This window comes from Pelmatolapia mariae, linkage group LG10_11 (assembly GCF_036321145.2).
Source record: "Pelmatolapia mariae isolate MD_Pm_ZW linkage group LG10_11, Pm_UMD_F_2, whole genome shotgun sequence".
Classification (NCBI taxonomy): domain Eukaryota; kingdom Metazoa; phylum Chordata; class Actinopteri; order Cichliformes; family Cichlidae; genus Pelmatolapia; species Pelmatolapia mariae.
Window position 1 is genome coordinate 41,673,765 of NC_086236.1, and position 21,560 is coordinate 41,695,324.

General features: G+C 41.9%; 1 protein-coding gene across 1 annotated transcript in view; it reads left to right on the forward strand.

Annotated features, from left to right (window-relative positions):
• Positions 1-2,411: 2,411 nt before the first annotated feature.
• The window catches only part of LOC134635996 (dolichyl-diphosphooligosaccharide--protein glycosyltransferase subunit STT3B), an 81,080-nt gene continuing 61,931 nt past the window's right edge, over positions 2,412-21,560 (forward strand). The window contains exon 1 of the mRNA XM_063485724.1: positions 2,412-3,607. Coding sequence (XP_063341794.1) covers positions 3,333-3,607 — 275 coding nt within the window. The 5' untranslated portion in view covers positions 2,412-3,332. The remainder of the gene's footprint in view (positions 3,608-21,560) is intronic.

Here is a 21,560-nt window from a genome sequence, read left to right on the forward strand (position 1 = left end):
CTGCCCACAAAAATTATGAACACAATCAGTGACAAAGGGCAGGACTTATTGTCGTCAATGCAGACTAAGCTCCCATTGCAGTTGTGCAGAGGACAAATGCATCGTAACAGCCCATGCTCCCAAAGCATGGTGCTTGTCCCAAGGACAATCAGATGCTTTCTTCAAGTCCAGTACTGGTTCTGGAGCCCAAGCTATGCACTGAGGTGAGCCCAACTGTACCTAGCCAGTATCTCTCAATCTCAGAGGGGAAATGTTTCATGGTCTAATGGATGGCCTCAGCAGGCAGGGATCAGAAAATCTACAGGAAATCTTTCTTTTGAGAAAAGCAACGCTGTTGAGAACCAGACTGAGCAAATATGTTGATAACTGTTCAACACAAATGCTATGATCAGCTGTCTTAAAGTAAGATTAGTTTAAATAAAACTGAAATGAACCCTCACCTCTCAAATGTTGTGCCATCCTTTCACAGTTCTCCAAATGAAATAAAGTCCCCACATTGTGAAAAACTAACAGAATTATCACTAATTTACATTTCAGATACCTGAATATAAAAGATACAATAAAACACAAATGTTCTGATCTGCTCAGGGTTAATTTGTGGAGGAACCTTGAAACAATGGCTAGACTGTCACAGGGAGACATGCTGCTCTCAGGGTTAAGTCTTTATTTTCTCTTCTGTAATTCTTCTTGAGAAGGCTGACTCTGTTAAATGTGATGGTGAAACTCATTACAGGGTCCGAAGATGCCTTTTTGTTCAGGAAGATTCCCTTTGCCTCAGTAGATAAATTATCAAGCTTGAGGTCTTCTCAAAGCAGCACAGCTCTTTCATCTCAGGACTATTGCTCTGCTTTTCTTTTTGTAAGGATTGGTTTTAAAACAATCTCTTTATCTGTCAACTTGTATCCAAGACACACGGATTTAATGGTCTCAGATTCCCCAAACTGCTGCAGGGATCCAGCTTTGTTTTATAGGCCAGTGAAGATGTTTCCTGGTGGAGAAACGGCTATTGTAGATCTGTTGGCTCACTGCTCCACCAAGACACATGGCTTGTTTCAGAGTGGAGACAAGACTGAAGGAGAAATGTGAACAGAACTGAATATTGAGCCTCTCCCGCAGAATAATATAATACCACTGTGACTGGTTATTTATTCATTCATTTGTAAAGTTTGTTTTTGCAGGTAGCACAATGAAAAATGGTTTCTGTGGCTGTCATGAAGCCATTCTTCAATGGCTGGGAAACACAGAGAAAAGGCTGAGATGCACCAAATTACACAAGAACTGGACTGAAAAACAGTGGCAACAGATCTGATGGAGTGATGAATCAAAATATGATAGTTTTGGTTCAAATCAATGTTGATATGTATGGCGAAGAGACAGTGAGTGAGTGTCTACAGCCATCTGCGAAACATGGTGGAGGTTCTGCCATGGTTTTGGGCTGTATTTCAAAACCATTGGAATTATAAACATACTAAGCACAGTCAGTCACAGTCCTCTATGCCTAAAACAAGGAGGAAATATTGTTAATCTCTCTCTTGGATTTTTGCTCATTTGGGCAACAGAATTTGAATAAACAAAATAAAGGCAAATAGAATCCACAAATAAATGTGGAGAAAGAAGTTCAGTCCCATACAGTATGGTTTTATACTTTCTCAGTATCACCCTAAAACTGTCAAAGTATTGATTTTAAACACTAGCCTTGATTTTTATTCATTTAAAAAAATGTGTTTATTTATGAGCACACACCACACCACCACCAGTCTCATTCATTTTTTCCCCTCATCCAGATCCAAATGTATTTTTGAGACCAATATCCAAGGTAGTTTATGAAAAACATGCTCTTGACACACATGCACGTGCTTTAATTTAAATGGGCCTATTGTGAGTCTCTCAGCTTCAACTAAGTGCACTTTAATTAACCTCCCAACATTCAGCCCCCCACCCTATAGGTAGCTATTGACCCTATAGGTCATTATCAAAACGCTATAGAACTTGACTGCATGCTGAGGTGGCAATTCAGACATTTGATTCATGTTACAGCACCTCATGAATGAATGAACATGGTGCAAAAAAAGTACTTTTAGAAGTACATTTTTCCAAAAAGTTACATTTATTTAAATTTACTTGAGTCAAGTTAGGGGTTGCCACCGGAGCATGCTGTCAAGTCTTGCTAATGACCTACTAATTTTATTCAGGTGTGTTGCAGCAGGGACACATGGAAGTTTCAGGACACCGGCCCTTGAGGACTGGAGTTTGACACCCCTGCCCCACACACGTGTTTTTATGTAACCTCAGGTTTGCTAAGGTCCCCCCATTTATCGGTGTTACATAGTATGAAGTTGTTTAATTAAAAGGACAACATTATTCTTTGAACTTGTAAAATTTTAAATTACTTTTACATTCATGTTGAAGGTCTATTTTTTCAATGTTTTGAAATATAAAATTGCTTTTATTCTCTTTGTGTAGTCAAATCATAGGCTTATGGCGGTAGGAGGTCTCTGTCACTTCACTTAATCATTAATATAGCCAGCAGTTGCAACTGAGACCTTATCACATAGGGGTAGCGGCATGTACTGGTTGATCTGACACAACTGTCTTTCATCTTGATGTCTTCATCAGAAACAGCTCATTACTTCCGGTGTGAATGAGTAGACCGGCTTGTACCACACAGAAAGTTGGCACAGAGCCCTTCTTCTGGCACATCGGTCCTTGTTCTGTCAGTTTCTTCACTATTTTCCGTGAGATTCATTTATTTCATTGGCTCGAGAGAAAGCCTGTCGCGTGCCATAGGCTTTTCCCGCTGTCTGTCACCCCCCTCCAACACCATCTTTCACTTCACTTCTCACGCTGGAGCGTCTTCACCGGTCAGGTTGCTCTTTTGTCATTGGTCGTTTTGGCCGTCTGTCAAATGCGCTTGGTCGTGGATTGGGTTTCTTCTGGAACCGCGTCCTCCTCAGCTGTACCTGTCTCGTTGTGAGAGGCTGACAGCGCTTCCTGTTCCACGCGCTGCTCCCGCCCCCTTTCATCCAGCTCCAAGGAAGGAAGGAAGAACTGCTCGAGCCGCGTGTGTGTGTCATTTCCAGTGTGCTGCAAAACCGCGCTGCTATGTAACTCCCTGGGATTATTGAACTGGTTTCGCGGTCGGCGGGAAGTAAGGTTAGAAAGTTTGGAGATACAGCCGGTGATTTGGGGGGTCCGGGGCCCGCAGGGAAGGTGGTGCGAGTGGGTTTGGAAGTGGAGCGTGGCAGAGAAAAGGAAGAAAGGGGGGGGTTCTTTCCTGTGCGAGAACTGATAGCTCGCTTCGCTTGCTTGCCACGACAGGACTGACGTAGAATATGGCGGAGCATCACCCGGTTTCTGAAAACAAACACAAATCCTCGCTGAACTCCGGGGTGGCGTACTCTGGGAACGGGCGCAGCAGCACGGCGGTGGCGGAGAGAGGCAACAGCGCAGGAGGAGGAGGCGGGCTGTCCGGCGGCCTGTCGCAGCCGGCCGGGTGGCAGTCCCTGCTGTCGTTCACCATCCTGTTCCTGGCTTGGCTGGCTGGGTTCAGCTCCAGGCTCTTCGCTGTCATTCGTTTCGAGAGCATCATCCACGAGTTTGACCCCTGGTAAGTTAGTTTCTTCGCAGCCCTGGCGGGTTTAGGCGGTTCGCCGAGATTAGCCTGTTCTGTCAAGAAGTTTCTGTGAGAACATGGCAGGTTAACTGTGACACATCTCGTAACGATCCTTCATGAAAATAAAATAAAAATGATAAAATGACGCCCTGCACAGTTTATAAAAAGCAGCTTCTTTTTGTGCTCAGTTATTAGACGGTCATCTTGGACAGAGCTCCAATGTGCCGACGCAGTGCTTTAAAATTATACAGCTTTCCCCCCCTCACTGTCCTGTTTGTGGGGGGGGGGAGGTGAGCCTGAATGACTTTGGTCAGGCTTTTAGTGTCATGTGACGCCTGCTTTGATACTGTAGTTCCTAATAAAAGTGCAATATCGGAGCAGGCGGTGGGGAGAAGGGGGTCAGAGGAGTGACCGAGGACAATAGTGACAGCTTCATCTGACACTGGGTGAAAACGGAAAGAAGCGGCCATGAATGAGCGAAGTGGCTCCGGTCCTTCTGACACAGATTTGTCCTGTTTACCCGCTGATAAGCACCAGCACAGGTTATGGAGGCTAATATAGTTGGTGTGCCAGCAATGTGCCTCATGCATATTACAGTAAAAGGCTTCCAGTGAGCAAAATGTACCCAGTTTTCTTTCTTTTAAAAAAATATTGTTGCGATTTTCAGTGGAAACCATTGTTTCTCCTTCTGAAACTCCCTGCCTCTGCAGGGCACCTTTGGTTTTCCATACGAGTACATTTTCTAAAAAGTTTCATTTTCAGGTGGGGTCGGGGTACAAGCTGCTGTGGTGAGAAAAGGTCTTCCTTACACTCTGAGACATTTAGTGCAGCTGACAGCTGGGATACCGAGTCCACAGTTAAGACTTTGATATAAGAGAGAGTGTTTTTAAAAAAAGAAGGGCTGCTGGTCAAACTTTGAACTTTTTCCCGTGTTTGTGTGCCTTTCTGAGATTCTTTAAAACATTCCTCGGACATAGTGAAGCCCCTCACAGGCTGGCTCTCTGCTAACCAGCTGTGACACGTCTATCATGCCTTTTTTGTGTTTCATTTCCAACTGTGTGCGTGGGTTCTGCCAGGAATAGTCCACGTTTTTTTTTTTTTTTTTTGGGTCCAATGTATTTTATTTGTACTCTGAGGGACGATTGCCTGGTCCAACCCTGCGTTGCATCACTGAAAGCATTTAATGATTATTCTGAGACCAGCAGCATGGATTAAACTGCCAGCTCCATGTCTGTCTGCTGAATAAAAGAGGAGGCTTGAAAGCTTTGGCTGGGTGAGAATCCCTCAGTTTCTTGTGTGTCACTGTCTGAAAGTGTAACATGGCGTGACACGGAGTGAAATTTATTCATGCACTGCTTTATTGTTCTATCACTCTCCCTTTGCTATTAGAACAGCAGCCTTAAGTACATGTTTGGATGGCAGAGGGGGTGTGCATGCACCTGTTTTTTTTTTTTTTTAATTTATTTATATAAAAAAATGTGACTAGTGATTACAATAAATCAGGCAGGTGGCACAATCTGCCTCACCGCGTGCATTGAAGGAAGGGGAATCCCTGGTGTGCATGTGTGATTGTATAAAGGAAGTAACAGAGCGAGAGTTTGAATCCTCTCTGCACGTTGTGTGATAGAAGAAACCTTGAGGTTGCCCAGCATTCAGGAGAACAGGAGCGAGCGGGATTTACAGCAGTGTGCGGTTGTTGTCTGATGACACTTCTGTCTTGCACAGCCCCGCGACCTCACTGCAAGGTTGTTTGCCGTTCATGAGCTTATCTTTGAAACAAGAATGGAGGGGTATCAACCCTCCGCGACCCTGTTTGTTCTCCACCTCCCTCGCTCGCGCCCCCTCTCTCTGATGCATCCCTTTGATGTGGCTGGCTAATAGTGCGTTCCCCTCAGAAGTTCTAGATCGAGCTATTAGATTTGACAGGAAAGGGAGTTGTGGCTGACATTAGGTAGCCAGCCCGTACGTGGTTAGTTCTGCTTTGAGTTTGGACTGCAATAATATGCACAGTGCAGCATCAGAAAGAAGAAAAACCAGCTTCATTAGTACTTATGTCTTTGTCTGATGCACTAAAAGTTGCTTGCTTGTGAGTTGGACCTCCCTCACAGCAGCAAGGTCTGGCAAGGAGAGCGCGTCTGATCCACCTGTCATCTTTTTTCCTGAAGCACCATCTCTCTGTATTAAAGCTTGTGGGCAATTTAAGGGAATTAGTGTCACTTGGTGTCCAGTTCTCCTGTGGCGACGATCTGATATCGGTGCAGGCATCAAAACCATTCATAGGTCGTCCTATCAAAGTCATCCAGTTTTATTTTTTGAAATGTTGTCGTTGTCATGGCTATTTCAATGCCTCTCTTTGGGTAACTGAGGGTTAATGTTTAACCTCATCGTGTTTTTGACTGACTGTAGTTCGTAGTGAAACTGAATACTGAAATTGTTCAGTACTGAAAGCATCGAAGCATGTCTAGTCAAATGTATAATCTTGTTTCCTAACCCTTGAAGTGGATAATCCCAGAATAAAATGAAAACTGTGACTGTTTCAGATGCTTTTTTTTGTTTTTGTTTTTTGTTTGACATTTTAACTGACAGAAGATGAAATCGGCTGTAAAAGTAACAAACACAAATGCTGTAAGTAACTTACAAAACACATTATGTGCTCTTAGTGGGAGAGCCTCTGTGTGCATACTGACAGGATGTGATGCATAACTAAAATTACAAGTGGATGTTTTAGTTCAAGACCAACAGGAGTGAGAGTCATCGCTGGAGAAATGATCTCACCGACTGCATCACAGTCGATTTCGAGAAGTGTTCTGCTTTAGTTTTCATTCATCAGGGCCTTGTGGTTCGCTGGTACTTGATGTCCAGATATATTTGTCTGAAGATCTGCTTTTCAAGTTGAAGCTACATGTTGAGAACAGTGAATATGCTTATACCCAAACTTGTGCTGTTTTTCACTTCTCACCCAAGGGAAGTTGCAGCTTTTGCACAGATCTTTTAAATGCTGGGATGTGCAGTTTGAGGAAAAAGATACTTTCATGTTGGAAGCTAATTGACAGCGGGATTTCACCTCGGTGGCTTCGACTGGCAGGAGGAGGTGGTGGTTAATGTTAGTCATTGTATTTTTGCCCTAGATAACAGGGAAACTCATTCAGAAATGGCAAAGAACGAGCTACCTTAATCCTTAATGCAATCTTTAATTAGTGGACAGACATGAGCCAAAATGGTCTCAAGTCTTGCATTTCTCTTTTTGTGTGTGTGTGTGTGTGTGTGTGTGTGTGTGTGTGAAATATCTAACAGCACCAGGAGGCTAATAACATCCATTAGCTATTGTAAATGTCTTCTAAACTTGTTTGCACCCAGCAGGAGTCAACCCAGGCCAGAAGGGTCATGCAGCTTCAGATATTGTTCTCAGTTGACTGCTTGTGCTAGAGTTGTGACATGCTGGAGCTACTTTAAAGTTTTATTGGCTATGGCTGTAGTCGTCTATTGGCTTTGTTTCTCATGTTTGTACACAGGATGTAGTCATACAGGGTCATGGACTGTTTCTCAGTCCAGCGCCATTTGCAGCTTGTCTTAGTTTTACATGTTTATTTGAATTCAATTCTATTTATATGGCACCAAATCACTAGAATAATTGCCTCAAGGTTCCTTATATTGTAAGGTAAATATCCTTCAAAAATGCAGAGAAAACTCCCAACAATCAGACGGCCCCCTATGAGCAAGCACTTGGCGACTGTGGGAAGAAAAACCTCCCTTTTAACCGGAAAAAAGGACCAGGCTCAGAGAGAGGCGGCCATCTGCCGTGACCTGTTGGGGTGAGAGAAGAGAGACGGGACAAAATATTTTTTTTGTCCTTTTGTTTATTTTTTTAAAATAAGAAATTCTAGGTACGTTACTGCCCCCTTCTGGTTGAAATGTATTACAAAATTCTAAGCATTGGTAAAAAGATATTGAAGTGTACTGCATTAAACTCAACATGAAAAAAGATTTTGTATGAGTTTTGAATTAGTGAGATTATTATTCCGGAAAATTTTCAGTGAAAAATTTGCTCTGTTTTAAATGATTTATACTTCTGACTAAATCATTCCATCACTAGTCTGTAAGTTGGACTGAAATATCTTAACAACTACAGGATGGATTGGCATCTAAAAACTAGAACTACCTTCCACCTTGAGGTCGGCATGTGCTTTTGAGTGCCGTGCAGCTTTCTCTGATGAATGGTGTTGAATGGATTTTGCCTCAGGAACTCATTCATCTCTGAAAGACTTTCGGTGATGCTGCTATCCGGTCACGCTGCTGTAAGCAAAAACATTTATTTGCTTGCTTTAGTAAAACACAGAAGTTCAGTTTTACAGCCTATAAAGAAACTCACTGATGTACTTTTAATCCAAGGATGCTGCTTGTGGATTTGCATCTGCAGAGGGGGTCGTTGCAGCAGTAACCGCTGGGTGAGGGGTGAAAGTTGCCTAACACATGCCCTGTATGAGTAATGCTGAACTCATCCCATGAGCTACAGAGTGAATGGACCTCTAGCCTTGATTTGAAATAATAATGCAGATGGCTTGAAAAAAAAAAAAAACGGAGATGATTGGAAAAAGCATTGTACTTGATTTCAATCTAACAGCATTATTCAAATATATCTTAGTAGAGACATTACCATTGAATAATTCTCTATACCCAGCTGTGCTCACATCACTGGCTAAATTATTCCAAGATTAATTTCCATGTTTGAATCCTGCAAATCAATTGAGGCGGACCTTGTTAATCAATAGAGGAAGAGAAGCAGACGGAGCGGGATTACAGTGAATTCCGTCTAACATGAAAATGCTGTTCTGTTCCTCGTGTCCACAAACGCGGCATAATAAGAAATGGCTTGCTGTTTATGGAGGACGGAGTTGATGATGTGTGTGAACTGCAGAGTGGGCTATCATTGGGGCTACATTACCAGGCGCTCTGCGAATGGGAGCAAGAGGTTTTGTTTTGTGTAATGAACAGGTATTAGACCCAGGCTGTGGCGCTGCTGTATGTCTGTCTTTAAAGATCTAACCCCTCTTCTGCACGTTCCTGAGGGGGAGAGGCGCTTTTGAAGGTTTAGAATGTAAAACAGGGCAGGCAGAGGAGGGGAAATGAAAAGTGCCTCATTGAATCTGAATTGGAAAGCAGATTCTGCACTTAGCCTGGTTAGCTTCATTGACACTGGCTGCTTTTTTCACAAATTTCTACGAAATTATTTCATCCCCACTGCCACTCAGGTCAAATGCCTCAAGTTAGAATTGTTTATTTCCTTTTCCTGTTTTCATTTCCCAAGTTTAGGTGACAGTAAAGTCACTGTGTAAAACAAAAATTGTGTCCCAGTCAGCAAAGCACTGCAGCTACGTCTGGGCTTTGGCTGATGATTCACGAGAGCAGCCCTGTGGTCTCCTGTGAGGTGCCTTTAGCGGTGCATTCAGCTCGGTCACTAAGGTCATGACAGTTTGTGCCTCTGGTCAGCTGTGTTGCCAGACTGAGTTGATCCAACTGACACCTGATTCCTTAGTGGCACTGACTCTGCCAAGCGCCAGCGCTTTCTTTGGGCAGGGGAGCAAATGTTCTTTCCTACTGGATGATGGTAACAGGCAGCGAGATGAAGGCCCGAACAGGCTATCTGGCTCACACACAGGACCTCGAGGGGACAGCGACCTTGTGCAGTGTGGACTTTAATCCACACACCCAGTGTCATATTTTATTTACTGCTGAACTGATTTCGAAATTTTCACCTGTGATTTAATTTTTTTGTGTTTGTTTTGTTTTTTCAGTTGGGTCTGAGATACATTGTTGAATGTAAATCAATACTGTGCAACTGCCATGCAATATATATGACCTTTATGAAGCTGATAATGATGAGCTGTAGATGCTGGGGCTGTGCCTGTTGCTGCATTACCAGAGTAATATGATGCCTACCACAGAGATGAGCTCATTACAGGCATCACGCTACTACTTCCAGTCATTCTCATTCTCAGTGTTTAGCATTGCACGGAAATGATGCAGATGGAAATGGAATATTAAAATCCTATTTTGATGGAAACTGGAACAGCAGTAATGAAAAACAACATTATGAAGGAAATATCAATTTAGCCACAGTCATGGCTGTCAGAATGTGTCAGGGAGAGGTTTGCTGCTGTACTTTGAATTCGAGTGCACTATAATGACCTGATTCACCACAGGACAATAAGTGCAATTTAAAAAATAAAATAAAATAATAATAATAATAATTTTTTTTTTGTATTGTTAAAGGTAATCTATTGTGGGAATGCATATTTAATGGCATTAATGAGGATTGAGCAGCACTCCATGTCATCACAGACACTGCTCAGGAAGCAGGAGCTGCTCTTTCTGTAATAGCATGTTAGAAAGGATCCAGTAATGCTGTTGATCCTGGACAGGTCACCGGTCTGTGACAGAGCTGACGCAAAGAGCTGCACAACCGTTCACATTCACACCTACGGACAGTTTGGAATGATCAGTTAAGCTAAAACGCATGTCTTTGGACTGCGGGAGGAAGCCAGAGTACTCTGAGAGGAGCCATGCAAAGAGTCTGTGTTCTCTTTATTTTCATATGTTTTAAATAAATGTATATATTCAAAACAACACGACAAAAATCCCTTCATGTTCACACACCTGGTATTATCCACAAGGTCTAACAAAGGCGTTTGGAAATACTGCTGAGCCAGTTTTAATTTGAATCTTCTTGGATTGCATTTTAGTCTGTATCTGTAGAAACACTGACACTTCAGAGCGATGAGCAAGACACGTCTGCTTCCTGATCTGGTGTCATCACTTATTACTTCTTACTTGATTCCTGATCACATGACTCTTTCCCGGTGGATAAACACCAGTAGTTTATCCATCATGGGCAAAAAACTGAGTCAGTATTTCATCTCATCACCTTTTCAATTTTTTGTGTGATTCTGTTAGTTTCACAAAGTTTGTATAGCTAAGGATGGATGGATGCTTTGAATTTCCCCTGTGGGATAAATAAAGTACATAAAATATAATTATATATAGAAGAAATGGAACAAAAACATCCCATTCAGCTTTAACAAAAATCAAATATGTGGCACAAGGTTATAGAGTCCAGGCAGGACTCTCGGTTAGCGTCACTTTGTGTTGCTGCTGTTTTTAAACAAACATGACTGTTTCTACAAACTCCATTTGGACTTTTCATCTGTCTCCAGTAGGGCTGTTCGATATAACGATATATATCGGATGACGATATAAAAACATCTATCGTTTCATTTTACGCTATCGTTTGTTTCGTGGTGTCGCAAAATAAACTGTTTATGGCAATATTTTTTCATTGTTTTGATGGTCACTGTAGTGGCTATATTAATTTCTTAAAGTTCTCTCTTTCTCTTATATTTAATATAACCACAATATGGACGGACAAGCGACTGTTTTTATGCGTTGTGGTTAGCAACAACGATGGTAACAGCATCGCGTGTCCGCTTGTTTATGTTCCACATAAACCTTTCACAATAAAGCTCAAGATCCTGTTGAGACTTTTCAAAATAAACTGAATCACGTGAAAGAGCAGATTATTTACGGATGAGAAGTGAAAAAGAGCCGCCAGGTGCTAAAAAATAAACCTTAGACTAAAACGTTAGAACAGGCTTTTCCCCGCAGCACGCCGTGTAATAAATACTCACAAAGAAAACAGCGGCCGTTACAACTTATGTCTAAAAATGTATAGTTTCATGCATCGGTTAAAACACTCGACTCCAGCTACATGACGCGCAGCTGGAAACACTTCCCGCAAGACTAGCTTCCCGAGATTCACAGAATTTACAGAAAATGTTACATTTTTGTGATTTATATCGTTATCGGGACGATAGAATTCTTATATCGGGATATGAGATTTTGGTCATATCGCACAGCCCTAGTCTCCAGGTAAAACACCTGTTAACCTTGAGTGATACATTATCTTTGCTTGACCTGGTTCCCTTTCGCTGTGTGTGGAGGAGCTGCCTGTGGCACACCTGCTCAGGAGCATGACCAGAAATGAAGCTAAACGAGTCTCTTTTCCAAGCTGACACAGCTCCTGCTTTGGTCCCAAGCAGCTCTGCTCTTTTCTTCATCCTGCGTCTGGCTTTACACTTACACTTGGTTGTCTGTCCATTTTAGAATTCATTTTAACATTTTGTTTGCTTTTAAAGTTTTAAATGGCCTGGCTCCTTCTTACCTGTCAGACCTTCTACACCGATACACTCCACAAAGGTCTCTCAGATCAACTGACCAGTCACTCCTTGTTGTCCCCATGTCGAGACTGAAACACTGGGGGGACCGAGCTTTCGCTGTTGTGGCCCCCAAATTATGGAATAAACTGCCCATCAATATTAGGCTGCCCCCAACACTTGAAATGTTTAAATCACTTTTAAAAACACACTTTTTTTCAAAGGCTTTGTAGGAGAGGTACCAGAGTCAGCTTGTAGTCAGCTGTAGGTCACTCTTAATCTTTTTATTTTGCTAATTTTATTCATTGTATATCTTATTGTCTATTTTACTCATGTTTTAATATTTAATATATATACTGACTTATTTTTTATCTTCTTTTTCATTTATGTATTTATTTTGTTATATATATTTATTTCTTTGTCTGCTTAATGTATGGTTTTTAACTGCTGTCTCTGTTTTATTATTGGAAAGCACTTTGGTCAACTTGTTTTTAAAGTGCTATATAAATAAAGTTGGATTGGATTACACAATAATACTAAGTGACACCTCTGCTGCGGCACACTGACTGACACATATAACCCATAGCTCATGTAAAGATATAATGTGGTTCTGTCAAAGTGCAGACCTGTTGTCTGCTTGTTTTTTCCTCCCTCATGCTGGCCCTTTTCTGTTGATTAGCGTATGTTTAATCAACATTACAGTGTCAGTCTCTATATATACCTATATCATACCTTATTATTTCTGTTGTAAATATTGACTGTGGCGGAGTAGTTCTCCTCACTGTAAGGTATCACCCACGACTAGAGGTCTCAGGGCAAGGACTGGGTGCTGCTGTGGAACAGCGTAGCAAGATGACCGGGAACAGTGACTTGTCAGCGGTTCTTTGTTAGCACTTTTGTGCTAATAAAGTGAACTCCTTGAGACTAATCTCTTCAAGACATCAGAATTTCTTTCAACATCACCAGCTTTCAGTGTGCATGATAAAACCAGCTGCCACTGTGCCCTGGTTCAGCTGCAGTGTCACAGCTTCATCACAGTGCACAGATGAGCTGGCAAACGGCATCAGGAGGGGACGAACACCGGAGGAGTGTCATTAATAACATTTTGGACCTTTTGATGTGCCAGTAATTTGTTTTCCACCAGGAAATCCTGACCACTGCATACACATGAAAGATTTCCTTTATTCAGCTTACATAATACTAATTCTGCCGTTTCATTACGCAACAGTCAGAGTGGGGATGAGTCATTTTAAGCTATCGTTCAAAGGGGAGGGGGGAAAAGGTCGAGCACTAGTGTGAACTTGACTTTATGGCCACCCCCACTTTACAAATGTACATGTATTTATTTAATAAGATGACAGGGAATGCTTTTCTTGCTGGCCCCTGATTTTTAGGCCGTTGCATGGAGCCGTTAATGTGAAAGAGCAGTTAGTGTGAAAATGCATTAAAGTTGACAGTGTTTTACTGGGAGATTGCAGTCAGAGGAAGTTGATGCTGGTAGCACAGATTATCAGGCCAAGTATCTGCGTGTGTGAACATTGGAGTGACTGCAGTGAGCTCTGGCTGCTGCTGGAGCTGTGAAACCAATGTATTAACACCGTAGGCTGACAGCTTCTCTTCCACCAGTGCTTTTTGATCTATGATCGTGTGCTCTACTTTTTCTTCTCTGTGAAATCTGTGTGTGTGTCTGTGTATGGGGGCATGCGAACATTTACAAGTAGTACTGTGATGTGCTGTGGCACTTCAGTGGGGGATATAATATGCACCCGAGAGCTAGATTTCTTTGTCCCATAATACCAGTTCTGTGTGAGCAGAGTGACAGACAGCAGTGATGAAACGGCTGCGCAATAAACCCTCATGTTTTTGGCACACATGTCCCCATCACAATGTTTTGTTTTTTGACTGCTTGTTGTCTTTCTGGTTTCATGTTTGTGTAATGTCACCATGATTTGGTTTTGTGAGCTTGAGCTCAGATCTGTCTACAGCTTAAAGTGTGCTAACCTAACCAGTGGGGTTGCTCAGTTCTGACCTTGTGGTCCATTCTTAAACAGCCCAACACTAAAGAAGCACTCATCAGATATGGGACCAATTTATATATTTTAAAAAAAGAACAACACTGAACGCATTTGAAGGAGTAGTTCTCTGAATAAACTGTAAATAAACTAGACAGGAAGAGTCACGTCTTTTCTAACAGCCTGATTCAGCCCTGCTGCCACAATTACAAAGACAGGAAACCTGGAGGATTTCTCTTTTGATGCTTTGAAATATTTTATTTAGCAAAATGATATTGCTAGACAGCACAGTGGTTAGCACTGTTGCCCAACAGCAAGAAGGTAATGGGTTTGAATCCTCTATCTCTCTGGGTTCTCTGGCATCCTCCCACAGACCAAAGTCATGCAGTCAGTGGGGTTAGGTTAACTGGTGATTCTAAATTCCCCATAAATGCAAATGTGAGTGTGAGTGATTGTTTCTCTATGTTAGCCCTGTGACTGACTGTTGACCTGTCCAGGGTGCACCCCACCTCTCGGCCTATGGCAGGTGGGATGGGATTCAGTCCAGCGAAAACTTGAGAGACTGATCGATAATGATTTCTTATTCCACCTCTTTTGCTTTTGTTACTGTGACACATCTTTCATTGTCAGACATTGCTCTACAAACAAAACAGCCTGCGTAAAGGTAATGAACAAAAGCCACGGTTCCTACAAATGGTGCACTTGTATTTTTATCAGACAGGTGAAGCCCTGTCACTTCCTTTTCCACTTTTTTTTTTTTTTTTTTTTTTTAAGCTGACATCTTCCCTAGGATGCCTCCCCCATGCTCTAACAGCCTCCACTGTGGATGGACCTGTCATTGTTTGACCTCCAGCTCTATATCTCTGTGACAAACACATACACTGCTGAATGTCAGTTAACTTGTTTTCATTCACCCTGCAGGCCTCACCTCTTTGAGCTCCATGCTTTCTTCCTGCTCGGCTGTGTTTTCCCTCGTCTGCAGCTAATTGGCTCCTCTTTGTCTCTCCGGGACCTGTCTCTCTCTCTGCGTGTGTGGAGGTGGATTGGTCTGTTCATGCTGGCATCTGACAGAGTGAGGCAGTAGTTGTGACTCTGTGAACCATTGTCATAGTGCTTGCAAGCCTCATGAGTTTGAAAAGTAGAACAAGTAATGGCACAGACAAACTGTTTGCCACGCTGTGTATTAAAGGTCCGGGATTTTAAAGTGAAGGGGTCACTGCAGGGCACGAAGTCATGTGACTTGTGGAATGCAGAAAGAGGCCAAATGAGTGTTTGTTTTAGGTTGTATATTAAAGCTGATTCAGAATGATGGCATGTGTGTGACAGTGCCTGTGAAGCTTCAGTGTTTATAAAAGGTTCCCTCCTGGTGTAACTGACGTGTTCGCTCGAGAAAGTGGTCCTGTCTTCTGAGTGGTGGTGTTGCACACTATCCTTTTTCCACACAAAACAGCCATGGATCCTTTGATCTCTCCTGTGGAGGTCTACTTCGCTGACTTTCTATATCTACAGACATATAGACTCTACTCATATTATCCCACTGCAACGCTGACTAGTTGCTCTCAGTTGGGGCCACCAGTTGGGGTGGTTGTAGCTCAGGAGGTAGAGCAGGTTAGTGGTTCGATCCCTGGCTCCTCCAGTCTGCATGTCAAATATGAATGTGTCTGAATGTAGTTAGAAGCACTAAGTATAGAAGAAAGTGCGTGTGTGAATGGGTCAATGTGGCATGTTGTATAGAGTGCTTTTGTTACTCCGAGAGAGAGTAGAAAAGCACTATATAAGAATCAGAATCAGTCCATTGCTCTCGTGGCTTTCAGTGCTGGGATGGACTCCCAACTCCACTGTCCCTGGAGTGGAACCTTTATCTGTTACTCATTTGTCACAGTGGGTTCACTTGTATTTGTAGATGGTATTATTTTTCAAAATGTGTGGGTGAGCCTCCTTGTGTGTGCACCAACACCAGAATCTCATTGTGTGGAAAACACAAGTTCATTAATGAAGACCTCCTTCTCAGGCTGTGAAAACAGCTGTGCTCCATGGCTTGAAGGCAGCTTTCTAAAGCCTGCAGAAAAGAAATGGCACTCATCATGTAGCCAGTGTTATCAGCTTTATCCTCGACACTTGAAAGAGTCCACAAAGTCTGCATTGCTAATTAGAGTTGTGGTGCAGGCTTCTTGAGTTCGATTATGGGAAGGGTTCAGAACGTTTCACCCACATTGGTTATGTTGGTCTTTTGATGTGCTTTCATTTTGGCATTTTACATTTTTCCTTGTGAGACTTCAAACTTTACAGTTAATATTTAGGACTGCTAAACGTCTGATAGGTGGTGCACTGATTGTGAAAGTGTGTGTAAGGGGGTAATGTGGCTCATAGCTGATGCAGTCACACTGATTTATTTATTTATTTATTTTGCCTCTTGGTCACTGTCAACCAGCACAGCTAATGTCACACGATGAATTATGGTCTGTAACAGTGCCTTCCTGATTGCTTAGTACACCTCCATGCCCCCACACACTAACAACAGTCCAGCAGCAGTCTTGTGGGTTCACAGACTGTCACTGGGTGAACTGGGTTGCTTTTAATTTCTCACTAAACTTTAAAGAAGCCTGTTTTAGCTGCCCTTTTATTCAGAACAGGTCACCGCAGCAGATGGCTATGTACTGCATATGTGATTTGTCAGACCAATCTTACATCATTACCCTACATCCCAGATTGTTCCATATAGTGAAGCATACAGATATTTAGTTGGAGTTAGCTGCTGCTATTACTATTATTAATATTGAAAGTAGAGCTGGGCGATAGAACGATATGTATTGCGAAATAACTTTTTCTCGATAGAAAAATTAAACTATTGCGATAGGCCTCGTCCCTCTTGTCCTCTTAAAAAAAAAACAAAAAAAACAGCCAATCCAAATTAAGTAGCGCAGAGCCGAACCAATCACAGCCGCAGCGTCACGTCACGTGACTTGTTACGTACAGCACAAGTACCAAGGCGCACATGTGTATTTGTTTTTGCAGCCGGGCTGCCCAGGTAATGAAGGAAATGACTTTGCCGACTAGAGAAAAATCAACCGAGAGCGTGAGCGAAGGTTACCGAATTAAAAACCGATGATGGTTCCAATGCCGGAGAGCTTATCGAACGGAAGGGCCATAGAAGTTCCGTAGTGTGAAGGTATTTCGGCTATTTCAAGTCTGACAAAAAACAGAGTAGTGCGCACTGTAAATTGTGCCGAAAGCAAGTCTGGAAATACAATAAACCGGTGCATGCTCAATCTCTGACTGAAAGCGCTAATTCGTCATTCGGCTTTTGTCAGACTAAAGTAACTGTGAAAACTGTTTAAAAAGCTAAGCTATACAACAAGGAGAGATTGAGAATTTCCTTTTAGTTCTCAGTTTATTTGATATTGACAAAAGTTAGTCAATTTTGTCTGTTCTTCTGTAAAACAAACTAAGATTTATTTTTAGAATTAAAATTTTGTTTCTAAGTGGAATTGACAATTTAGTAGTCTGTTTTGTTTGTTCTATTTTGAAACTTAAATGCTTTAGCGGCTACCTTTTGTGTAGTTTGCAATATTTGCCTTTATTTATCTGAAACTGAAGTCCCATGTTCCTTAAGTACATCTACCCTGTTGAACTTATTATGGGAAATAAATATTTAAATCAAAACAAGCTGCAGATTATTTCACATTTTACTCGTGAGCGACGGCACATTTAAATCTTACAAATATAGTTATTTGGCTTATATCGTGATATATATTGTTATCGCCTGAAATGAAAAAAACATATCGTGATATGAAAAAATCTTATATCGCCCAGCTCTAATTGAAAGTTTAATAATTGAATCTGTAGGATTCCTGCAGTTTTCCATGTGGATGGTTTATGGACATGAGTAAGCAGTATTTGTTCATCAGAGAGCCATTCTACAGAGAACGTCCTTGATTTGACGTTTCTCTGATTCTGTCTGAGGCAGCACATGGTTGCATTTTGTTCTGGTAAATTTGTTTTGATGTCTCCACATTGGCACTACTGTCTTGTGGTGAAGATGAGAATATGAAGTTAAGAGTGTGTGACCTGTCAGTTCACCAGAAGGTGATGGATACTGGAGAAACATCTATAATTAAAAATGGCACCCAGTGTTACAAACTGCTTTCTTCTGTTTGGTTTTTAATAATTGCTATGAATTAAACTGAAGGGCCGTGCTGTTTATTTTGAGTAAGAAGATTTTTTTTATTTATTTTTTTTGCTGTGAACACAATCCTTTAAACTGCTGTATCTGGCTGTGTGCCTCCACACTGCTAACACTAGTATATGCAGTCTTTTGAAATCCTATTATGGAGACACTGACTAGATGCACAGATCTCTTTGTAAATTATTAAAATGAGTGGCAGATGCTTAATTTTCACTTGCCCTCTGCAGTGTTTTGGAGGGATTTGTGTTGAAGGAAAAACTGTTGAGTGTGTTGTTGCTACCTGTGGGTGCTCTGACACAAGCGTTCTGCCTTAATGAGTGCATTTTTATTCCAAACCAGATTTCATTTAAGTGTTAAACTTTTTAGTTGTTTGCTGCTAAACTCTCTAGCATGCTACCATCCCTCTGTGATATCACCCACTTCCACCACCCTCACATGTGTTGTGTCTTTGCTTTGAGTGCATGCAACTCTGTGACAGGTCTACAGGCAGTGTGGGAGAGCTTTGTTTGGGATGTGACATCTTGGTTATGTCTTCAGGATATTTCATTTTGTCCTGCATGAATGTAAACTTGAACTTGATGTTCAACAGATTAGAAAGGTCACTTTGACCCCCCCCCCCCCCCCCCCCCCCCACACACACACACACACACACACACACACACACACACACACACACACACAAAAACCTCAAAGATTTTGTCCATACTATTCCCGCACCAAGCATGACGTGATTTCACCTGAGTGTATTAAAGATTAAAGACAAAGTGATAATAGTTTATATTCAAAAGGTCAAGGTCAGCAGGTCATCACGATGGTCATTTTATAACTTTCTAGAAGCGGCTCATGTCGGACTGAATCAGTGTTTAAGCTTCCTCCACACAGTGTTCTCAATTACTTTTATATCTACCAAAACATCAAAGCACAGTAAAGGTTAAGGGTCCTTAAAGAGGTAGTGCACACAGAGAGCAGCACCACATACCATCAGAATAGAGGGCACTGAAAAATATTCAATCTGACATTTTATATTGTTTCTTTGCTGTGATTGCTCATTGCTTAAATGTTTGTCAGAGATACTGAAGAAGCTTTTCCAAAGAGTTAAATGAACACAGCATTGTTTCACGTTCAGGGGTCTGTTTAACAGAACCAATTTTGAAGCTGGACTTTCCCACACATCACCGATACCGCCAAAAATGAAATGATTGCGTTTCTTGCTGCTTTTGATGAGTGCGATGTCTTCATGTAGAAAGCCAGCTCCTGCTTCTTGGATCTCTGTAAAGACCCGATCTGCTGCAGGCCATAGGCACACAACCACATCCAATCAGCCCTGCAACATACAAGAAAAAAATGACACCTGGGGTGAGCTCCAATATTGCAAACTTTTTCCTGCAGCATTTACTGGTGTCGTGACACTAATGTTGTGTAAAGGTTTATAGCCCGTAGACCCATGTTTGCTTTTAAATTTCCATTTCCCTGCAGTGGGTAAACTACAGCTCCTACAAAAAGAGTGTTTTTACTCATTTGTGTCAGCAATATGCGTAGTGACACAAGTTTATTAGTACATATTAAGAAAAATTGCAGTTTTGGGAATATTTATCAGTGGTTGCCCCTTTCAGGTGCAAACATTCAATTTTAGGAAACTTACAGTAGTGATGTGCAGACATTTTCTGAACTGAACACATTTCTGGTTAGTTTGCATCTGGAAACCTTTGGATACAACTCTCTTTAGTGTCTCTGTGCCCATTTATTATTAGCAGTTAGTACAGCTAGTGAGTCACAGGCCAATCGCCACCATCTCAGCCAGTCAGAATCCTTTTGGCATTAGCTCTTAACTCAGCAGCTGCTTCCTCCTTTGTTTAGTCAGATGTCTCACTTTGGATACCTTTAAACCAGGTTTATTTTATTTAAAGGATATAAGAAGCATCACTCTTTCTGACATGCAGCTGTCTCCTTGTCTCTCTCTTAGCCAGTCATCCTTTACCATTTGCTCAAACATCCTCTCGTGTGTCATCTTTCTTCTGCCTCTTGTTCAATCAGTGAAGAGAAGCTGACGAGCTCAGTGCCGGCTCCACACAGGCAGCCACTGAATCACACTCTATGTCTGACTGATTTAGCTCCAAGTATTTCCAGCAGCATCGGTTTGGAGTGAATGTGCTGCGCTTGCAGATTGTCCCATTACATTGAGGAAAGTCATCTGTAACCATCTGAGCCCATTCACTATCTGTTGGGGACCAAATGACTGCTGTTGGATCTTGTGTGCATAAGTAGTGAGATATGCCATGCTTCATTTGATGAGTAAATAGATGCAGTCTGGCTGGAGGCCTTTCCTCCTGATGATTTCTTCCTCTGTGCCTCTGAAGGAGTCCCTGCTTTGTCTATACGCGATGTTTGAATATGACACGGATCAGTTGAGCCTTCGTCATTAGTACATCACAGTTGACACGTCCTGAGTTTGGTAGTTTCTGATAAAATCACATCTTTGCCTGAGCTTTTGTTTTGTGCACTTCAGGCCTGAAAATGTTGTAACTTGCTGTCCTTTAGCACAGTTGGCATTACACTGAAACTCTTTACATGTGAATGCAGATGAAATGTGAAAAATTAGTATTTGGCATCTCGACTCTCAACAAAAAGAGGATTTGCTTTGTCACTAGTAAGTGAGCAGCTTTCTTCTTTCCCAGCGGCGCTGTCCAACACTTTCCCTCGTGAAAATGACGAACGTGGCTGGCGGCAGCTCATATCAGCTGTTGCTAATTAATTTTAATCCCATGAATAACTTGAAGGCAGACCGACGTACTCGACACAGTCTGTCTGTATCCTGCCAAAGAGCGCCAATGCCCCATCACGAGAGAAACGTGTGTCTGTGTTTCACATCTAGCTGAGGGACGGGCCTGCTATCTGGCACATTCCATCTGTGGAGACTAGCATGATGCAAACTCCTAGTTAAACTTTTACTTCTCTTTCAGTAATTTAGGTTGTAAACTTTATCTGAATCTCAATTGCCAGCTCTTCTTTTTAATGCAGCTGCTGTACGTGTTTTTATTTTCACATATGGTCATTAAGAGCTCATTCCAGTCATGCATACCGTTGATGACTTTAGGATTTCTCTTATCTTTACAGTGTGTAGGCAAAACAAACAAAGACAGGAGCTCTTTCTTTCTGTAGGCTGTTGGATTATAACGGATTCAACTAAAATGGTTTTCTTTGTATTTGATATTTTGTGTAAATTACACAAAGAGTCCTATCCATTAGATTCAGAGCATGAAAAGAAAAATCCACTGACTCGGATAAACATGTTCCACTGTGAGACTGCAGTTCTGTCTGCAGGGGAGTGTGTGTGTGTGTGTGTGTGTGTGTGTGTGTGTGTGTGTGTGTGTGTGTGGTGTACGAGTAAGCCTTTGACATAGTGGCTTTTGTCAAAGGTTCAGCAGTGGAACCCCACTTATTTAGACCTGCTGTCAGCTTCTGATTTAGTGACGCTTTGAATTAAATGGCGTGCTGTCAGAGAGATACTTAACTTGCTCTAGTCTCACACTTGCATAAAGTAA